This window comes from Myotis davidii, unplaced genomic scaffold, assembly GCF_000327345.1.
Source record: "Myotis davidii unplaced genomic scaffold, ASM32734v1 scaffold575, whole genome shotgun sequence".
Taxonomy (NCBI): Eukaryota; Metazoa; Chordata; class Mammalia; order Chiroptera; family Vespertilionidae; genus Myotis; species Myotis davidii.
In genome coordinates, this window is record NW_006290306.1 from 2,384,026 (window position 1) to 2,397,311 (window position 13,286).

The 13,286-nt window shown below is 52.9% G+C and overlaps 3 protein-coding genes across 9 annotated transcripts in view; 1 reads left to right on the forward strand and 2 right to left on the reverse strand.

The window, feature by feature from the left end:
* GLB1L (galactosidase beta 1 like) overlaps positions 1-4,488 on the reverse strand; it is a 10,620-nt gene extending 6,132 nt beyond the window's left edge. For 2 of the 4 annotated variants that reach the window (XM_015563642.1, XM_006763362.2), the window contains exons 1-5: positions 4,404-4,488; positions 3,021-3,128; positions 2,669-2,835; positions 2,253-2,403; positions 2,034-2,094 (exon numbers count right to left, since the gene is read on the reverse strand). In XM_015563642.1, the coding sequence (XP_015419128.1) occupies positions 2,034-2,094; positions 2,253-2,403; positions 2,669-2,835; positions 3,021-3,089 (448 nt within the window). In that variant the 5' untranslated portion in view covers positions 3,090-3,128; positions 4,404-4,488. Of the gene's footprint in view, positions 1-2,033; positions 2,095-2,252; positions 2,404-2,668; positions 2,836-3,020; positions 3,140-4,403 lie in introns of all 4 variants that reach the window. The other 2 variants (XM_015563641.1, XM_006763363.2) reach the window with 2 other exon arrangements.
* Positions 4,489-4,608: 120 nt separating this feature from the next.
* STK16 (serine/threonine kinase 16) lies at positions 4,609-8,000 on the forward strand. Of its 3 annotated transcripts, none has more exons than XM_006763359.2 (8): positions 4,609-4,696; positions 5,040-5,228; positions 5,800-6,019; positions 6,274-6,407; positions 6,570-6,690; positions 6,816-6,911; positions 7,318-7,439; positions 7,544-8,000. In XM_006763359.2, exons 2-8 carry the CDS (start codon positions 5,143-5,145, stop codon positions 7,680-7,682), a joined length of 918 nt encoding a protein of 305 aa, XP_006763422.1. In that variant the 5' UTR covers positions 4,609-4,696; positions 5,040-5,142; the 3' UTR covers positions 7,683-8,000. The 3 variants fall into 3 exon arrangements, with proteins under 3 accessions (XP_006763422.1, XP_006763424.1, XP_015419135.1); XM_015563649.1 differs by lacking the exon at positions 4,609-4,696 and adding an exon at positions 4,703-4,836; XM_006763361.2 differs by lacking the exon at positions 6,816-6,911.
* Positions 8,001-9,352: 1,352 nt separating this feature from the next.
* Positions 9,353-11,370, reverse strand: TUBA4A (tubulin alpha 4a). 2 transcript variants are annotated; one of them, XM_006763368.2, is made up of 3 exons: positions 11,121-11,370; positions 10,638-10,786; positions 9,353-10,397 (listed from the first exon to the last, which is right to left on the reverse strand). In XM_006763368.2, exons 1-3 carry the CDS (start codon positions 11,299-11,301, stop codon positions 9,426-9,428), a joined length of 1,302 nt encoding a protein of 433 aa, XP_006763431.1. In that variant the 5' UTR covers positions 11,302-11,370; the 3' UTR covers positions 9,353-9,425. The 2 variants fall into 2 exon arrangements, with proteins under 2 accessions (XP_006763431.1, XP_015419129.1); XM_015563643.1 differs by lacking the exon at positions 11,121-11,370 and adding an exon at positions 10,862-11,010 and having other exon boundaries at positions 10,638-10,821.
* Between the last annotated feature and the right edge of the window lie 1,916 nt (positions 11,371-13,286).

Genomic DNA, 13,286 nt, shown 5'->3' on the forward strand with positions numbered 1-13,286 from the left:
TGGCCCATGCGCAGAAGTCGGTATTTTGTGGAAGAGCCACACTCAAAAGGCCAAAGAGCCGCATTTGGCTCACGAGCCGCAGTTTGCCAACCACGGGTCTAGGGCATGAACACAGAAAAGAGAAACATCTAAGGACTGAGATCTGAAACACTCAAGCATTTAGCAGAAAAGGAAATGGAGAAGACCAGAAAGAGAGTGAGGAGTGGTCAGAAAGACCGTGGGGAGAGGGGCAAAGACCAGGTAAGTGCAGTATCATGGAAGCTACGAGAAAAATGTATTTCAAAGGAAGTGACCAACTGTGCTAAATGCTGCTGGCTGGTCAAGGAGGACGAGGTCTGAGAAGTCGCCATGGAGTTAACACTAAAGAGGTTACTGGTATTCTGGGGAAAAAGGAGATTGCAGCCCTGGCCAGTGTGGCTCAGCTGGTTGAGTGCCATCCCATGCACCGGAAGGTTGCTGTTTGGATTTCCAGTCAAGGGCATATGCCCGGGTTGCAGGCCTGATCCCCGTAGATGCAGGAGGCAGCGGATCGATGATTTGTTCTCATATTGATGTTTCTCTCTCTCCTTTTCCTTTCTTCTCTCTCTCAAAATCAATTTTAAAATCTTTATATAAAAAAAGGAAGTGAGACTACACATAAGCTTCATCATCATAACCATTTTAAAAAAATTACACTGCATATTGGTGTTCCATCAAGACTTTATCATTTTTTTAAAATATATTTTATTGATTTTTCACAGAGAGGAAGGGAGAGAGAGAGAGAGTTAGAAACATTGATGAGAGAGAAACATCGATCAGCTGCCTCCTGCACATCTCCCACCTGGGCATGTGCTCTGACCAGGAATCGAACCATGACCTGCTGGTTCCTAGGTCGACACTCAACACTGAGCCACATCTGTGGGGCTGGCACCACCATCTTCACCAGGTACTCACACTGCCACCACCCCTACCCTTTCAATCAAATCTCAACAAGTCCTGATGATTTTATCTCCAACCTGTATCTCAATTCTGCTCTTTTCTTTCCATTTCCACCACCATCACCATAGTTCAGGAGCCATCATCTCCTCAACTACAGGCTTAATCTCCCTTGGTTTCTCTACCATGATCCTTACTCCCCACAACCCATTCCCTACATCCAGGCTAAAGCAGTCTGAAAACAAACCTCATCATGTCACATCTCTGATTAAACTCAATGACTCCACTATGCTAGAATAAAATGCAAACCCCTTAGAATAGCCCACAAAGTGCATTGGCAGTTCCTATCTCCAATTTCACGTCATACCACTCTTTCGCTTACCCACTATGCGCCAGCCATGCTGGTCTCAATCATGCCATGTTCTTTCCCATCTCTGGACCTTATAATACACTGTCCCCTCTACCTGGTCATTCTCACTTCACTCTTCATATGATCAGAATGCTTCCTTCCCTAATCAACTGAATGTCATCTCAGAAAAGCATTTCCTGACCTCCCTACCTAAAAGAGGTCTTCTCTATTATTCACTGTCTCAACTTGTCTATTTCCTTGTGTGGTATTTTTACAACTTGCAATAATATTACAGATTTTTGGTTTCTTAAAAAATCTGTTTCTGCCCTAACTGGTTTGGCTCAGTGGATAGAGCATCAGCCTGCGGACTGAAAGGTCCCAGGTTCGATTCCAGTCAAGGGCATGTACCTTGGTTGCGGGCACATCCCCAGTAGGAGATGTGCAGGAGGCAGCTGATCGATGTTTCTCTCTCATCGATGTTCCTAACTCTCTATCCCTCTCCCTTCCTCTCTGTAAAAAAATCAATAAAATTTATTTTAAAAAAATCTGTTTCTTCCACTACATAGTAAGCTCCATTGCACAGGAACTGAGTCTGTCTAGTTCCCCAGTTTCTAGCATCCTGCTGGGCACAAAGGAAACACTCAATATATATTTGAATGTATGATCTCCAATTTGGGGATGGTCTCTTCTGTTTTAGGCACCCAAATGACCCATTTTGTCATTGTTGTTTGCTTTTTTTCCTTGTTAAATTTTTTTTCTTTCAACTCACCTGGATCTGAAGTTCTCAGATGAATATTAGGTTTACGAAGCAACCAGGCTGGGAGACCCCCCTGAGACAAACATAAAGACAACAAAGGCAGCATATGGGTTTTGCTGTCTGAGAAGAAATTAAGTATAGTGCTGGAAGTGGCCCTAGAGTATGGGCAGAAGGGAATAGCCTAGGAACCCCACGTGGGTGGCTTTGGTTCTATCCCTTCAACTAACTCACCATCTCCCACTCTGCACAGATGTAAGGTCCTGGTCTCAGTATGACCAACAGGTTCGCTATAGATGCCTCTTTCAGAAATGCAATGAGATCCCGGCTGCCATTAAAGTTATAGACCCCAGGCTCTGGTTCATGGTAGTTCCAGGGTACATAACTGAGAAAGGAAGAGGTTAACAGGGCCCAAGGCTTGCATGGGAAATGCCTGGGAGGCAGGCATAAGGGCTCCTGGCCTTGCAAGGAATCTCCAGGAAGCTGTTGGAAGGAGGTCCTGGCCCACCCTTTCCCACCCTTGGCCTGGAAGCCCTGGAGCTCTAACTCCTCATCATACCCAAGCAGTCTTCCTGTCCCGACCCCCTTCATAAGGGGGTGGTAGGAAAAGTAAATCCCACCCCTCCGTGGCTCTCCTGAGCCCTTCTTACAGCTGTACTGCGTTGAGGCCACTCAACTGCATCTTGAAAAGCCGGTCAGCCCAAAGCACGCGAGGTACCCGAAAGTAGTGCAGGCTGCCAGACACATAGCGGAACGGAGCCCCGTCCAGAAGGAATCTATCGTGTTCCCGATCTACTACGAACGACCGAGTGTCAGCCTGCAATGGGAGAGGCGGTGCTTAGCAGGGGTCTGGAGGAAGGGCTGGGAGGAGGGGTGATGGGCGTCTGCCAGGAGCAGAAGAAATGGAACTAGCTCGGCCGAGAGTTTTGTTATTTTCACTTTGTCTCCTACGCCAGATCTAATCCGGTCTCACCGCAGGCTAGTTCAATCCTCTTGTCTCACCTGGGGTCGCAGCAGCGTCAGGAGGAGCAGCAGCAAGGAGGGAAAGCAGAGAGGCTTCTTGGGAGCCATGGCGCTTAGCCTGCGGTCCAACTGTCACGTGGCGGATTCCTGGGCGGGAACTTCAGTGAGCAAGGAGGGGCGGAGACCACCTCAAGTTGACAGGCAATTAGCCTGGACTTTCGTCTCCGGCTCCTCTACTAGTTTGTAAAGTCCTCTACATTTCCCCCCGCCCCATAAAAGGTGGTTTATGTTATTTGGACCAAAAAAAAATCATCATTAACCTTATCCCATCCTTCATTTATTGATTTGCTGTGCCATAGAAATGCATAGCGCAAGTTAGTTTTAGGAAGCGATAAAGTCCTCTGCATTGTGAACCAGCTTTATGAGTCACCTGGGAGCTTGTTAGAAATGCAGAGTCCCAGGTCCTGCCTCAGGCCTCAGAATCGGCCCACATGTAGCAGGTTAAATCTAGATAAATGTCAGAATCCCGAGGGGATGAGTAAAACAGGTTTAGAAACAAGGGAAACTAGAGAGATCTTCCCAGTGATGTGTAAGGGGGAGGGCAAGGTTGGGGAGGTAGGTTACAAAACAGGTATTCTTCCTGGAGAGCCCTATTTCAGCAAAAGACACCATCAAGGTCTATTCCATCTTCCTTGGGTGTGCACCCCTTTCTAAGTTACCTCTGCCTGCCTGTGCGAGAGATGTCAAGGACAGCTGCTTGGTGCCTTGGGAAGGCACCAAGGCTTGGGAATTTGGGAATTTCCATTACTCCTGCCTTCACAGTCCCAAGCTTGAGATGTGAGAATCAGGATAATAATAATAATAAGAATAATACTTCTGTTTAACACTTACTGAAGGCTATGCGTCAGATACTGTGCTAGGCACTTCACATATCATTTAATCTTCAAACAACTCCATGAGGTAGATAAGTATCATTTGCATTTTACAGATGAGGAAATTGAGGAACAGAAATATTCAGTAGCTTGTTCAAGGTCCCACAACTAGTTTAGTAGAGCTGGGATTTGAAGTAGGCAATCTGGCCTCACGGTTCATGCACTTAACCTTAGGTAGTGGGTACCTATTTTACAGATAGGGAGAGTGATGTGAAATAACTTGTCCGAGGGCGCACAGCTGGTAGGCTAGTATTAGAACCATATTTAGACCCTAGTCTGGTTCAAGAGCCTGAGCTCTTAACCAGTGAGACTAGGGTAGTGGGATATAGGCAGAGACCCCAGGGTTGTACCGATTAGAGTTCCAGAAGTCCAGATCGCCAGCACCCCCCCCACACACACACACCCCTCGCCGCCCCCCGCCTACCCCCTACCCCCTGGCCTGCGCTGTACTCGGCCACCCAGTGCGCGCGGTGGGTATGAGGCCTCCTACCTCCAGCATTGGGAAGTGGAGGTCCTGGGGGCCTCGGGCCGAGCCCGGCTTTGCTCCCCGCTGGCGTAGGTGCTTGCGTCCTGACCCCTACAGAAGGCCAGGTGTGGAACCCTCCCTGGGGTCCAGGTACCCGTCCTCCCGCAGGCCTAGCCCGCCCCCGGCTTGTCCACTCCACGCCCCTACATCCTCCGGATGCCCGGCGGTTGCTAGGACACCGCGGGCCGTTAGCCGGCGCTGAATGATGACGCATCCACTGCTTCCGGTTCTTGGCGCTTCCCTGCTGCCCAAGCCAGGTCAGTGGGGGAGCTCGGCTGGCCTACCCGGGTCTGCACGCCGAGGCCGGGGGTGGACTCTGCAAGGGATGGGCCCGAGCCTCGCACTCCCGGGCTCTGCCTTGGCGGCGAGCGGGCGAGGGAGCCGGGGCCGCCCACAGGTGGGCTGGTGGTGGAGGAAGCGGGCTGGTAGTCGCTGCGTGGCCTCGGCCTTGAGACACCCGATCCCAGCTTTCTTGGAGATGGTATCGCCAGGACCTGTTTTCTCTCGATTCCGAGCCTTGGGCCTGAGGTCTCCACACCTGTACTTCAGGGTCGTCTGGACGGTGTCCGACCCGTGACCCTGCCGTTCTTTTCCTTCCAGCATGACCCGCTGGGCCCCCAGCGCGTCGCCCAGAAGAGCCCACTCAACCTGGACGAGCCCTTTGGCACCTCAGGCCGCCCCGGAGGAGGATGACTGAGACACTATGGGCCACGCGCTGTGTATCTGCTCTCCGGGAACTGTCATCATTGACAATAAGCGCTACCTCTTCATCCAGAAACTTGGGGAGGGGTGAGTGTTTGGAAATGACTAGCCCCCAGGGTTTTGATGATTGAAAGACAGCAGTCTGCTCATGATTAGGGGCACCAAGGTTTTATTCTGTAGCCTATCCTTTAACTCACCCGACAGAGCCTAGTAACAGGCTAGTCAAGACAGTGGACTCTGGAGCCAGGCCTCCTGATCGACCTGTGTGACCTTGATAAGCCTTGGTTTCTTCATCTGCTCAATGGAGATAATTACTATCTTGTGTCACTGATGAAGCTGTGAGGATTAAATACGATAGTGCATATAAAATGTCTTGCCAGTGCCAGGTTCACAGCACCTAAATGTTGACTGTTCATTTAATGTTCATTGAGCATCTGTCCTGTGCAGAACACTGGGTTAAGACCACAGGACCTCAAAGATTACTGTGTCCCTGCTCTTGAGCTCAAAGTGTAATAATCTTCAAACTTTTCTTAGAGTCACATCTTGGGAGGGTTCCTACTAACTAGGAAAGACATCCCCCTTCTCCCCAGGGAGTTCCTCTGGGTCCAAGCAGTGTGGGAGATGACCGTGGTCCTTCACTGACCCTTTTGGCCCACAGTGGGTTCAGCTATGTGGACCTAGTGGAGGGGTTCCATGATGGACACTTCTACGCACTGAAGCGAATCCTGTGTCACGAGCAGCAGGATGTGGAGGAGGCCCAGCGAGAAGCAGATATGCATCACCTCTTCAATCACCCCAACATTCTTCACCTCGTGGCTTATTGTCTGAAGGAGCGGGGCACAAAACATGAGGCCTGGCTGCTACTACCTTACTTGAAGGTCAGAAAGTCTCCTGGCTATGGAGGGGTTGCAACAGGGCCACCAACCAAGAGCTGTGTGAGCAGTCAAGTATGTTTGGAATCAGAGGCTATGTCTTGGGTTTGACCGCTTCAAATTTGGAGTTTAGAGGAATCCAAATGGGACTGTAGGGTGTGGTTGTGTGGTGAAAAGGTTGGTAACTTTTAACCTAGGGAAGGGATCAGACTCAGGGAACAGAAGCTGAAAAACCAACTGTGGGGATATTTGTGTTGCAGAGAGGTACGCTGTGGAATGAGATAGAAAGGCTGAAAGACAAAGGCAACTTCTTGACTGAAGATGAAATCCTTCAGCTGTTGCTGGGCATCTGCAGAGGGCTTGAAGCCATTCATGCCCAAGGTTATGCCCACAGGTCAGTAGGAGCGCCCTGTGTACTTTTGGGACAGAAAGAGCCCCACTAAGAGAAATGAGAGGTCTGAGCTCTCCCCCTAAGGAACACCCCATGATTATGCCTCCCTGGGATTCTAGCCTTCCTGACCAGAGATGCTCATGGGTCATTTCCACTTCCCGACAGGGATCTGAAGCCCACCAATATCTTGCTTGGAGATGAGGGGCAGCCGGTTTTAATGGACTTGGGTTCCATGAAGCAAGCACGCATCCATGTGGAGAGCTCCCGCCAAGCTCTGGCCCTGCAGGTAAGCGTTTGCAGGTTCTTTTGCCCACCTGTTCCCAATCCCTGACCGCTTCTGGTGCATTCCCCAATTTGGTCACATGACCATGCCCTGTGCCCCACTTTTGAGCTCTGGGGCCACTGTTCCAGGACTGGGCAGCCCAGCGGTGCACCATTTCCTACCGGGCCCCGGAGCTTTTCTCTGTGCAGAGCCACTGTGTCATCGATGAGCGGACTGATGTTTGGGTGAGGAGCATGCGGGTGGGAATCTGGGGGGAGAGAAGCTGCTCTGTACCTCCTGTGGAGTAGAGGAACAGGTGTTCGGTTTCCAGTGCATGGGGCCCCAGGAACCATGTATGTCCCCATCCCCCTCAACTTCCTTCCTGAGAACTGTTACCAACACTGTACTCAATTGCTCAGGAAGTGGTAAAACCCTGCCCTTTGAACAGGGTTGGTACAGCTAAGAGTGACAGCTGAAGGCAGTAGCTAAGCAAGGGTTGCAGAGGCCTCCAGCTAACTGGCAGTTTCTCTGTCATGTGGCTGACATTAGCATCGTCCTTTTAGTTTATGTAGTCTCCTTTTACTACAGAATTAACAGGAGAGTTACCATCTCCATTGGTCCCCTTTTATGGAATAACCAAGTTATGCTCAGTCCCTAGGCTGTGTGCTATATGCTATGATGTTTGGGGAAGGCCCTTATGACATGGTCTTCCAGAAGGGTGACAGTGTGGCCCTGGCTGTACAGAACCAACTCAGCATCCCACAAAGCCCCAGGTGAGTGATGAAGGGGCACCAAGCACGTTAGACTCTCCTTGACGTTGGAGCCTCGGCCCGGCGGATGGGTGCCCCTCAGTCACCCTGCCTTCCTCCCTCCACAGGCATTCTTCAGCATTGCGGCAGCTGCTGGCCTCGATGATGACTGTGGACCCCCTGCAGCGCCCTTATATTCCATTCCTCCTCAGTCAGTTGGAAGCACTGCAACCCCCAACTCCAGGCCAGCACACTACCCAAATCTGACCAAACCAGTGGCCACGCTGAGGTGGCCCGTGCCTTGTCCTTCACTGGAATCTCCGTCCTTTCTGTCTAGGCCTGCTCTCTCATAGCTGGGGCAGGGGGCTGGGGAGAGCCAGCTGTCTTCTATCTCTGTTCTTTTACCCTCCGGACAACTGGACAGGGAGCCTGAGTTGGGGTGGGTGGGGGATGGAGAAAGGCAAATGATAGATTCTGGTAAAGGATCTGAGCAGGACTGCCAAGCTTACATCATGGTCTGCTTCCAAATCGGGGAGCAGGAGAGTGTATAAATAGAAGAATAAAGTGAAAGTAGCTTTGTGTGGATCTTGGTCTCATTGTTCCTGGAGAAGAGATATAAGGGGCCCAAAGTCTGGTCATTTCCAAGGAACAGCCTGGGAAAAAGCAGGACTGGGGTTGTCAAGAGGCATGATTGGCAATGGCGTCTAGCTTGACTTAGTTAAAAACTTAAAGTTGCTCTGGTTTGAGCAGGTTTCGCAGCCCAAGAACTGGAACCAAGGTCCCTTAAAAAACACATTCAACTCATTCTTTCCTTCCTTCATTCCCAGGGGTGGATAGCTTAGAGCAGCCCAGCTGGTTTGCCAGGCAAAGGCTTCTGGGTGGAGACATCCCAGGAAGCTTGACAGCTAGATAACCGGTCTCAGCCTCAGCCTGGGGGCAAAGGGAGTGGAGGAGGCAGCCATGTTGGCCCACAGTCTCTCCCAGATGGTTTTTGCTCACACATGGTTAATGATTAATGAGGCCAGTGTGGTGTGGCAGTATCCAACTGCCACTTCCTGCCTACTCCGCTGAGTAAACAGGGGCCCTGCCTCGCTGGGCTCGAAACCTGTTCCCCAGGGAAGGGCACTGCGTCCCTGAATCACAGGGAGGGGAGGCAAGGGCAGGGTTGGCATCGCTTGCTGCTGAGATTGAAGCTTCTTTCCCCCAACCCTGCCCACCCCCACATGCTGACGTCAGTGTGGGTCCTGGGGTGCCTATTAGCAAAGTAGAAATTGTCCCCAGGGCCCTGGCAAGAGGCTCCCACCAGCTAGCAGAGGAACCGAGGCCAGAAAGAGCACAAACAGGGGAGACGACCTGACTTTTAATGGCACAGCCCTAGCCCCCAGCAAAGCAGCAAGACAGTAAGCTATGCAAAGCTGTTTATGCAGTGACATAAACAACTCGAGGAGACGGCCCTGTTCCCTCCCATCCCCCATGCTTATGACTGGGCTCCATGCCAAGGAACTTTGGGCCAGCTCAGCCCCACTCCCAAGCCCTCGTAACACAGAGGTGCCTGGCCAAGCCTTGCTTCCAGAGTCGGTGAATGCAGAAGCAGCAGGAAGAACAGGTCTAGTCCAACTCAAATACAGAAACTTTTTGACTTAAAACTCCTACTTGGAAAAGAAGTGAAGACTCATATCCTCCAATAGGCTGTGGCTGGACAAACTGGTCCAGGATTCAGTCCTCATTTCCTCCCTATCCTGGGTACCCCTCAGGATCCCACATCAAGGTCCCTGGGGTCATGTTTCCTGAGTCTGGCAAGGGATCCTTGGCAGGTCTCACCTTCAGCCATGGAAGGGAAAAGGGTCATGAGCAGCAAATAGGGCAGAAGAAGCAGCAGCAGCAGCACAAAGGAAGGCAGCAGAAGCTCAAGTACTCACATCACAGAGGGAACAAGAAATCGTGCAAGGAGACTGTTTATTTCGAAAGGATTTTGCAATGAACATAGTGAGTGGGCTCCAGGCAGCTGGTCTATTCTTCTCCCTCATCCTCGTCCTCATAGGAGTCGATGCCAACTTCCTCATAATCCTTCTCCAGGGCAGCCATATCCTCCCGGGCCTCAGAGAACTCGCCCTCCTCCATGCCCTCGCCCACATACCAGTGCACAAACGCCCTCTTGGCATACATCAGGTCGAACTTGTGGTCTAGACGGGCCCAGGCCTCGGCGATGGCGGTCGTGTTACTCAGCATGCACACGGCACGCTGCACCTTGGCCAGGTCACCTCCGGGCACCACGGTGGGCGGCTGGTAGTTGATGCCAACCTTGAAGCCTGTGGGGCACCAGTCCACGAATTGAATACTGCGCTTGGTCTTGATGGCAGCGATGGCAGCGTTGACATCCTTGGGCACCACGTCTCCACGGTACAGCAGGCAGCAGGCCATGTACTTGCCATGACGGGGATCACACTTCACCATCTGGTTGGCAGGCTCAAAGCAGGAATTGGTGATCTCTGCCACCGACAGCTGCTCGTGGTATGCCTTCTCTGCGGAGATGACTGGCGCATAGGTGGCCAGGGGGAAGTGGATGCGTGGGTAGGGCACCAGGTTGGTCTGGAACTCTGTCAGGTCCACGTTGAGGGCCCCGTCAAAGCGCAGGGAAGCTGTGATGGAGGAGACGATCTGGCTGATGAGGCGGTTGAGGTTGGTGTAGGTGGGGCGTTCGATGTCCAGGTTGCGGCGGCAGATGTCATAGATGGCTTCGTTGTCCACCATGAAGGCGCAGTCTGAGTGCTCCAGGGTGGTGTGGGTGGTCAGGATGGAGTTGTAGGGCTCGACCACAGCTGTGGACACCTGGGGGGCTGGGTAGATGGAGAACTCCAGCTTGGATTTCTTGCCATAATCAACAGAGAGCCTCTCCATCAAGAGTGAGGTGAAGCCGGAGCCGGTGCCCCCTCCAAAGCTGTGAAAGACCAGGAAGCCCTGAAGTCCTGTGCACTGGTCAGACTGAAAGACAAGAAAGAGAAAGAGCAATGTAGGTGGGAGAGGGTCCTGAGGAACTCTATCTTCTCTCTCCACAAAAGACTAAATATCTTAGGAGTCAGAGCACAGACTAATGAGTATTCCATAGCAGCAACATGCTCTGGAACATGTACAATTAGAGTGGCTCCCTCAAAAAGGCCTGGAAAAAAATGTCCCTGACCCTTAGCATCATCAGAAGCTACCTCCCTTCCATGCCAGACTCACCAGCTTGCGGATCCGGTCCAGTACTGGGTCAATGATCTCCTTGCCAATGGTGTAGTGACCCCGGGCATAGTTGTTCGCAGCATCCTCTTTCCCGGTGATGAGCTGCTCTGGATGGAAGAGCTGCCGGTATGGGCCATTTCGGATCTCATCTGCAAGGGCACAAACCACACTGTCAGGGCCCAAACCACAATGTCAGGGCCCAAACCACACTGTCAGGGCCCAACCCACAGGCTGTGCTCAGCCGGGGCCTCCCTCCCTCAGTGCGGCAGCTGCAGTGAGATATGTGCAATAGCTCATCCTTCTGCCAGTCCAAGATACCAGTGCGAGAGAAACCCAACCTGCTGTGCAAGGCCAGCATTCAATTAGATTCAACTGAGTGAGGAGTTTTCAGGGTGAGGAAAGCTAGGTCTAGGTACTCTCTCCAGAAAGAAGCGTTAGAGTCACTCTCCACTCCCCTTAATTCCACCCCCTTCTTTCTCTCACCTATTACAGTGGGCTCCAAATCCACAAAAACTGCCCGGGGCACGTGCTTTCCAGCTCCGGTTTCACAGAAGAAGGTGGTGAAGGAGTCGTCTCCTCCACCAATGGTCTTGTCACTCGGCATCTGCCCATCAGGCTGAATTCCATGTTCCAGACAGTAGAGTTCCCAGCAGGCATTGCCCATCTGGACACCTGCCTGCCCCACATGGACTGAGATACATTCACGCTGAGGAGTAAAAAGACAGCGAATAAGCCCCACATCCCTAAGTCCTCACTTACAAACCTCTCTCCCGTCCTGTCACCTTGTAGCTAGGATGACTCAGTTGGCAAAAGCAGAAATTTGGGGCTGGACAGAGGTCAGAAAAGGCTGGCAGCCTGCCCAGGCTCCCCAACTGGAGGCACCCAGTAGGTCAGGCCAGCCCCTTAGCCTACTACTCCATGAGGTCCTTGTTAATTAAGAGCTGTGGTTCACCCAGCCAGTGTGGTTCAGTGGTTGAGCATGGAACCAGGAGGTCACCAATTTGATTCCTAGTCAGGGCACATGACGAGGTTGGGGCTTGAGCCCCAGTAGGGGGTGTGCAGGAGGCAGCCAATTGATGATGTCTCTATTTCCGTATCCTTCTCTCTTCCCCCCTCTCTAAAAATCAATAAAAACATATTTTTTTAAAAAGCAAGAGCTGTGGTTCCACATAACCCTGCCACACTCAGAATACTCAGGGAGGGTGGAGAGGGCAAGTGCGTATGAGACCACCGCCACTGCAGTAACTGGGACAAGGACAAGCAACCTTCTAGCTGTTCCTGATTCCTACCCTCACAACAACAGCTTCTGAAGAGCCTGAGAAAAGACAGGTTTTCCAGACCTGTCAGTTTATAGCTAGAGGCCTCCACTCGCTTAACTCTTTGCTTGGAGGATGAACAACTGAACAACTGAAATTTCATATAACCTTCTCCCCCTTTCTTTTCTGTGGGCTGCAGAGGTATCTCAGCCTTCCAGTCTGGCATCAACTGACCACTCTGGCATCAGGATGCCCTCTCCCCCACTTTTAAATCCCATCTGGCTCTGGGGATCAATCCCATCTGGCTCCTTCTCCGGCTCCCCCCCTCCCCCCCACAACACACACACACACACACACACACACACACAGTGCACTCTGGGAGTCTTTACCACCTTCATCCGAGGCAACAGGCCTCAGGAAAATAGCAGCGATAATGCCGGTACGTGCAGAGGGCAGGTGAGGGCAATAAGGATTGTGAGCACTGGGACAGTCGCAGCCCTAAGCTGGCCCCTGCCTGTCTGAAAGTAACCCCTGACGCGCCAAAGTGGTGCGGCGCCAGGCCGCGCGGCCGCCCTGTCCCACACGGAAATGGCGGGGTGAAGGTTTCCAAATACTCCAAGTAGGAAGCGGAACCCGCGGTGAGGCACAGAGGTAACCCGCCTTGCCCCGGGCAGCATGAACGCCATCCTGCACCCCGCCCTGTATTCGCCCCCCTCTTTCCAATTACATCCCAGCGGAAAGCGAGGATTGGATTTCGGCCCCCGTTCCTGGGCTATAAATACCACCCCCTACACACACCTCTTCCCCTCCCCCCAACCTGGCCTGGGCCCGGGCTCCCGCTCGGCTACAGCTGTCTCTGCCCGTCCGCGCCCCCGGGCTCCCGCTGGAGAGGGGCCGGCCCGCCTCACGAGACCGAACCCCATTCCTGGCTCAGAAGCGGGGTGCTGAGTCACGGCGTGGGGAGGCTGTGGGCAGGAGGGATGCACACGCAGCCGAAGGCAAAGGGGATGCTGGATCCAGTCACCCGATCCCCTTCCACCTTCTGCCGCCAAGCACGTGTTCGGTCCGTGCCAGGGACTGGGTGGGGTGAGGCTGGCGGCGGCGGGCAGCCAAGCGGGTCTCCCTCGCCCGCGGAAACTGGGCGCCGCACCGCGTGACTCCCCGCAGGAGGATTAGGGCGCGAACGCTTGGTGGGGCAGGAAGGGATCGCCAGGGCCGCTCCTCTCTCCTGGAGAAGAGTCCACTCCACCCTCCCCCTTCCCCAGCCTTTGAAAGTGGACCACACGGCCCGGCCAAAGTCAGTAGCCGGACGGGGTGGGGGCGGGGGCGAGGCAAGCACCCCAGCGCCTCCCTGAGACGCGGAGCGCCAGATGGAGGGCTCCGCGCACTCCGG

Excerpts from the sequence above, each read along its gene's own strand:
- STK16 (XM_006763359.2), top strand. The coding sequence starts at position 5,143 with ATGGGCCACGCGCTGTGTATCTGCTCTCCGGGAACTGTCATCATTGAC. Across the intron at positions 6,691-6,815 it reads GCCAAGCTCTGGCCCTGCAG|GACTGGGCAGCCCAGCGGTG; the intron begins GTAAGCGTTTGC and ends CCACTGTTCCAG. Across the intron at positions 7,440-7,543 it reads AGCATCCCACAAAGCCCCAG|GCATTCTTCAGCATTGCGGC; the intron begins GTGAGTGATGAA and ends CTCCCTCCACAG.
- TUBA4A (XM_006763368.2), bottom strand. The coding sequence starts at position 11,301 with ATGGGCAATGCCTGCTGGGAACTCTACTGTCTGGAACATGGAATTCAG. Across the intron at positions 10,787-11,120 it reads TTTGGAGCCCACTGTAATAG|ATGAGATCCGAAATGGCCCA; the intron begins GTGAGAGAAAGA and ends GTGCCCTTGCAG. Across the intron at positions 10,398-10,637 it reads TGGACCGGATCCGCAAGCTG|TCTGACCAGTGCACAGGACT; the intron begins GTGAGTCTGGCA and ends CTTGTCTTTCAG.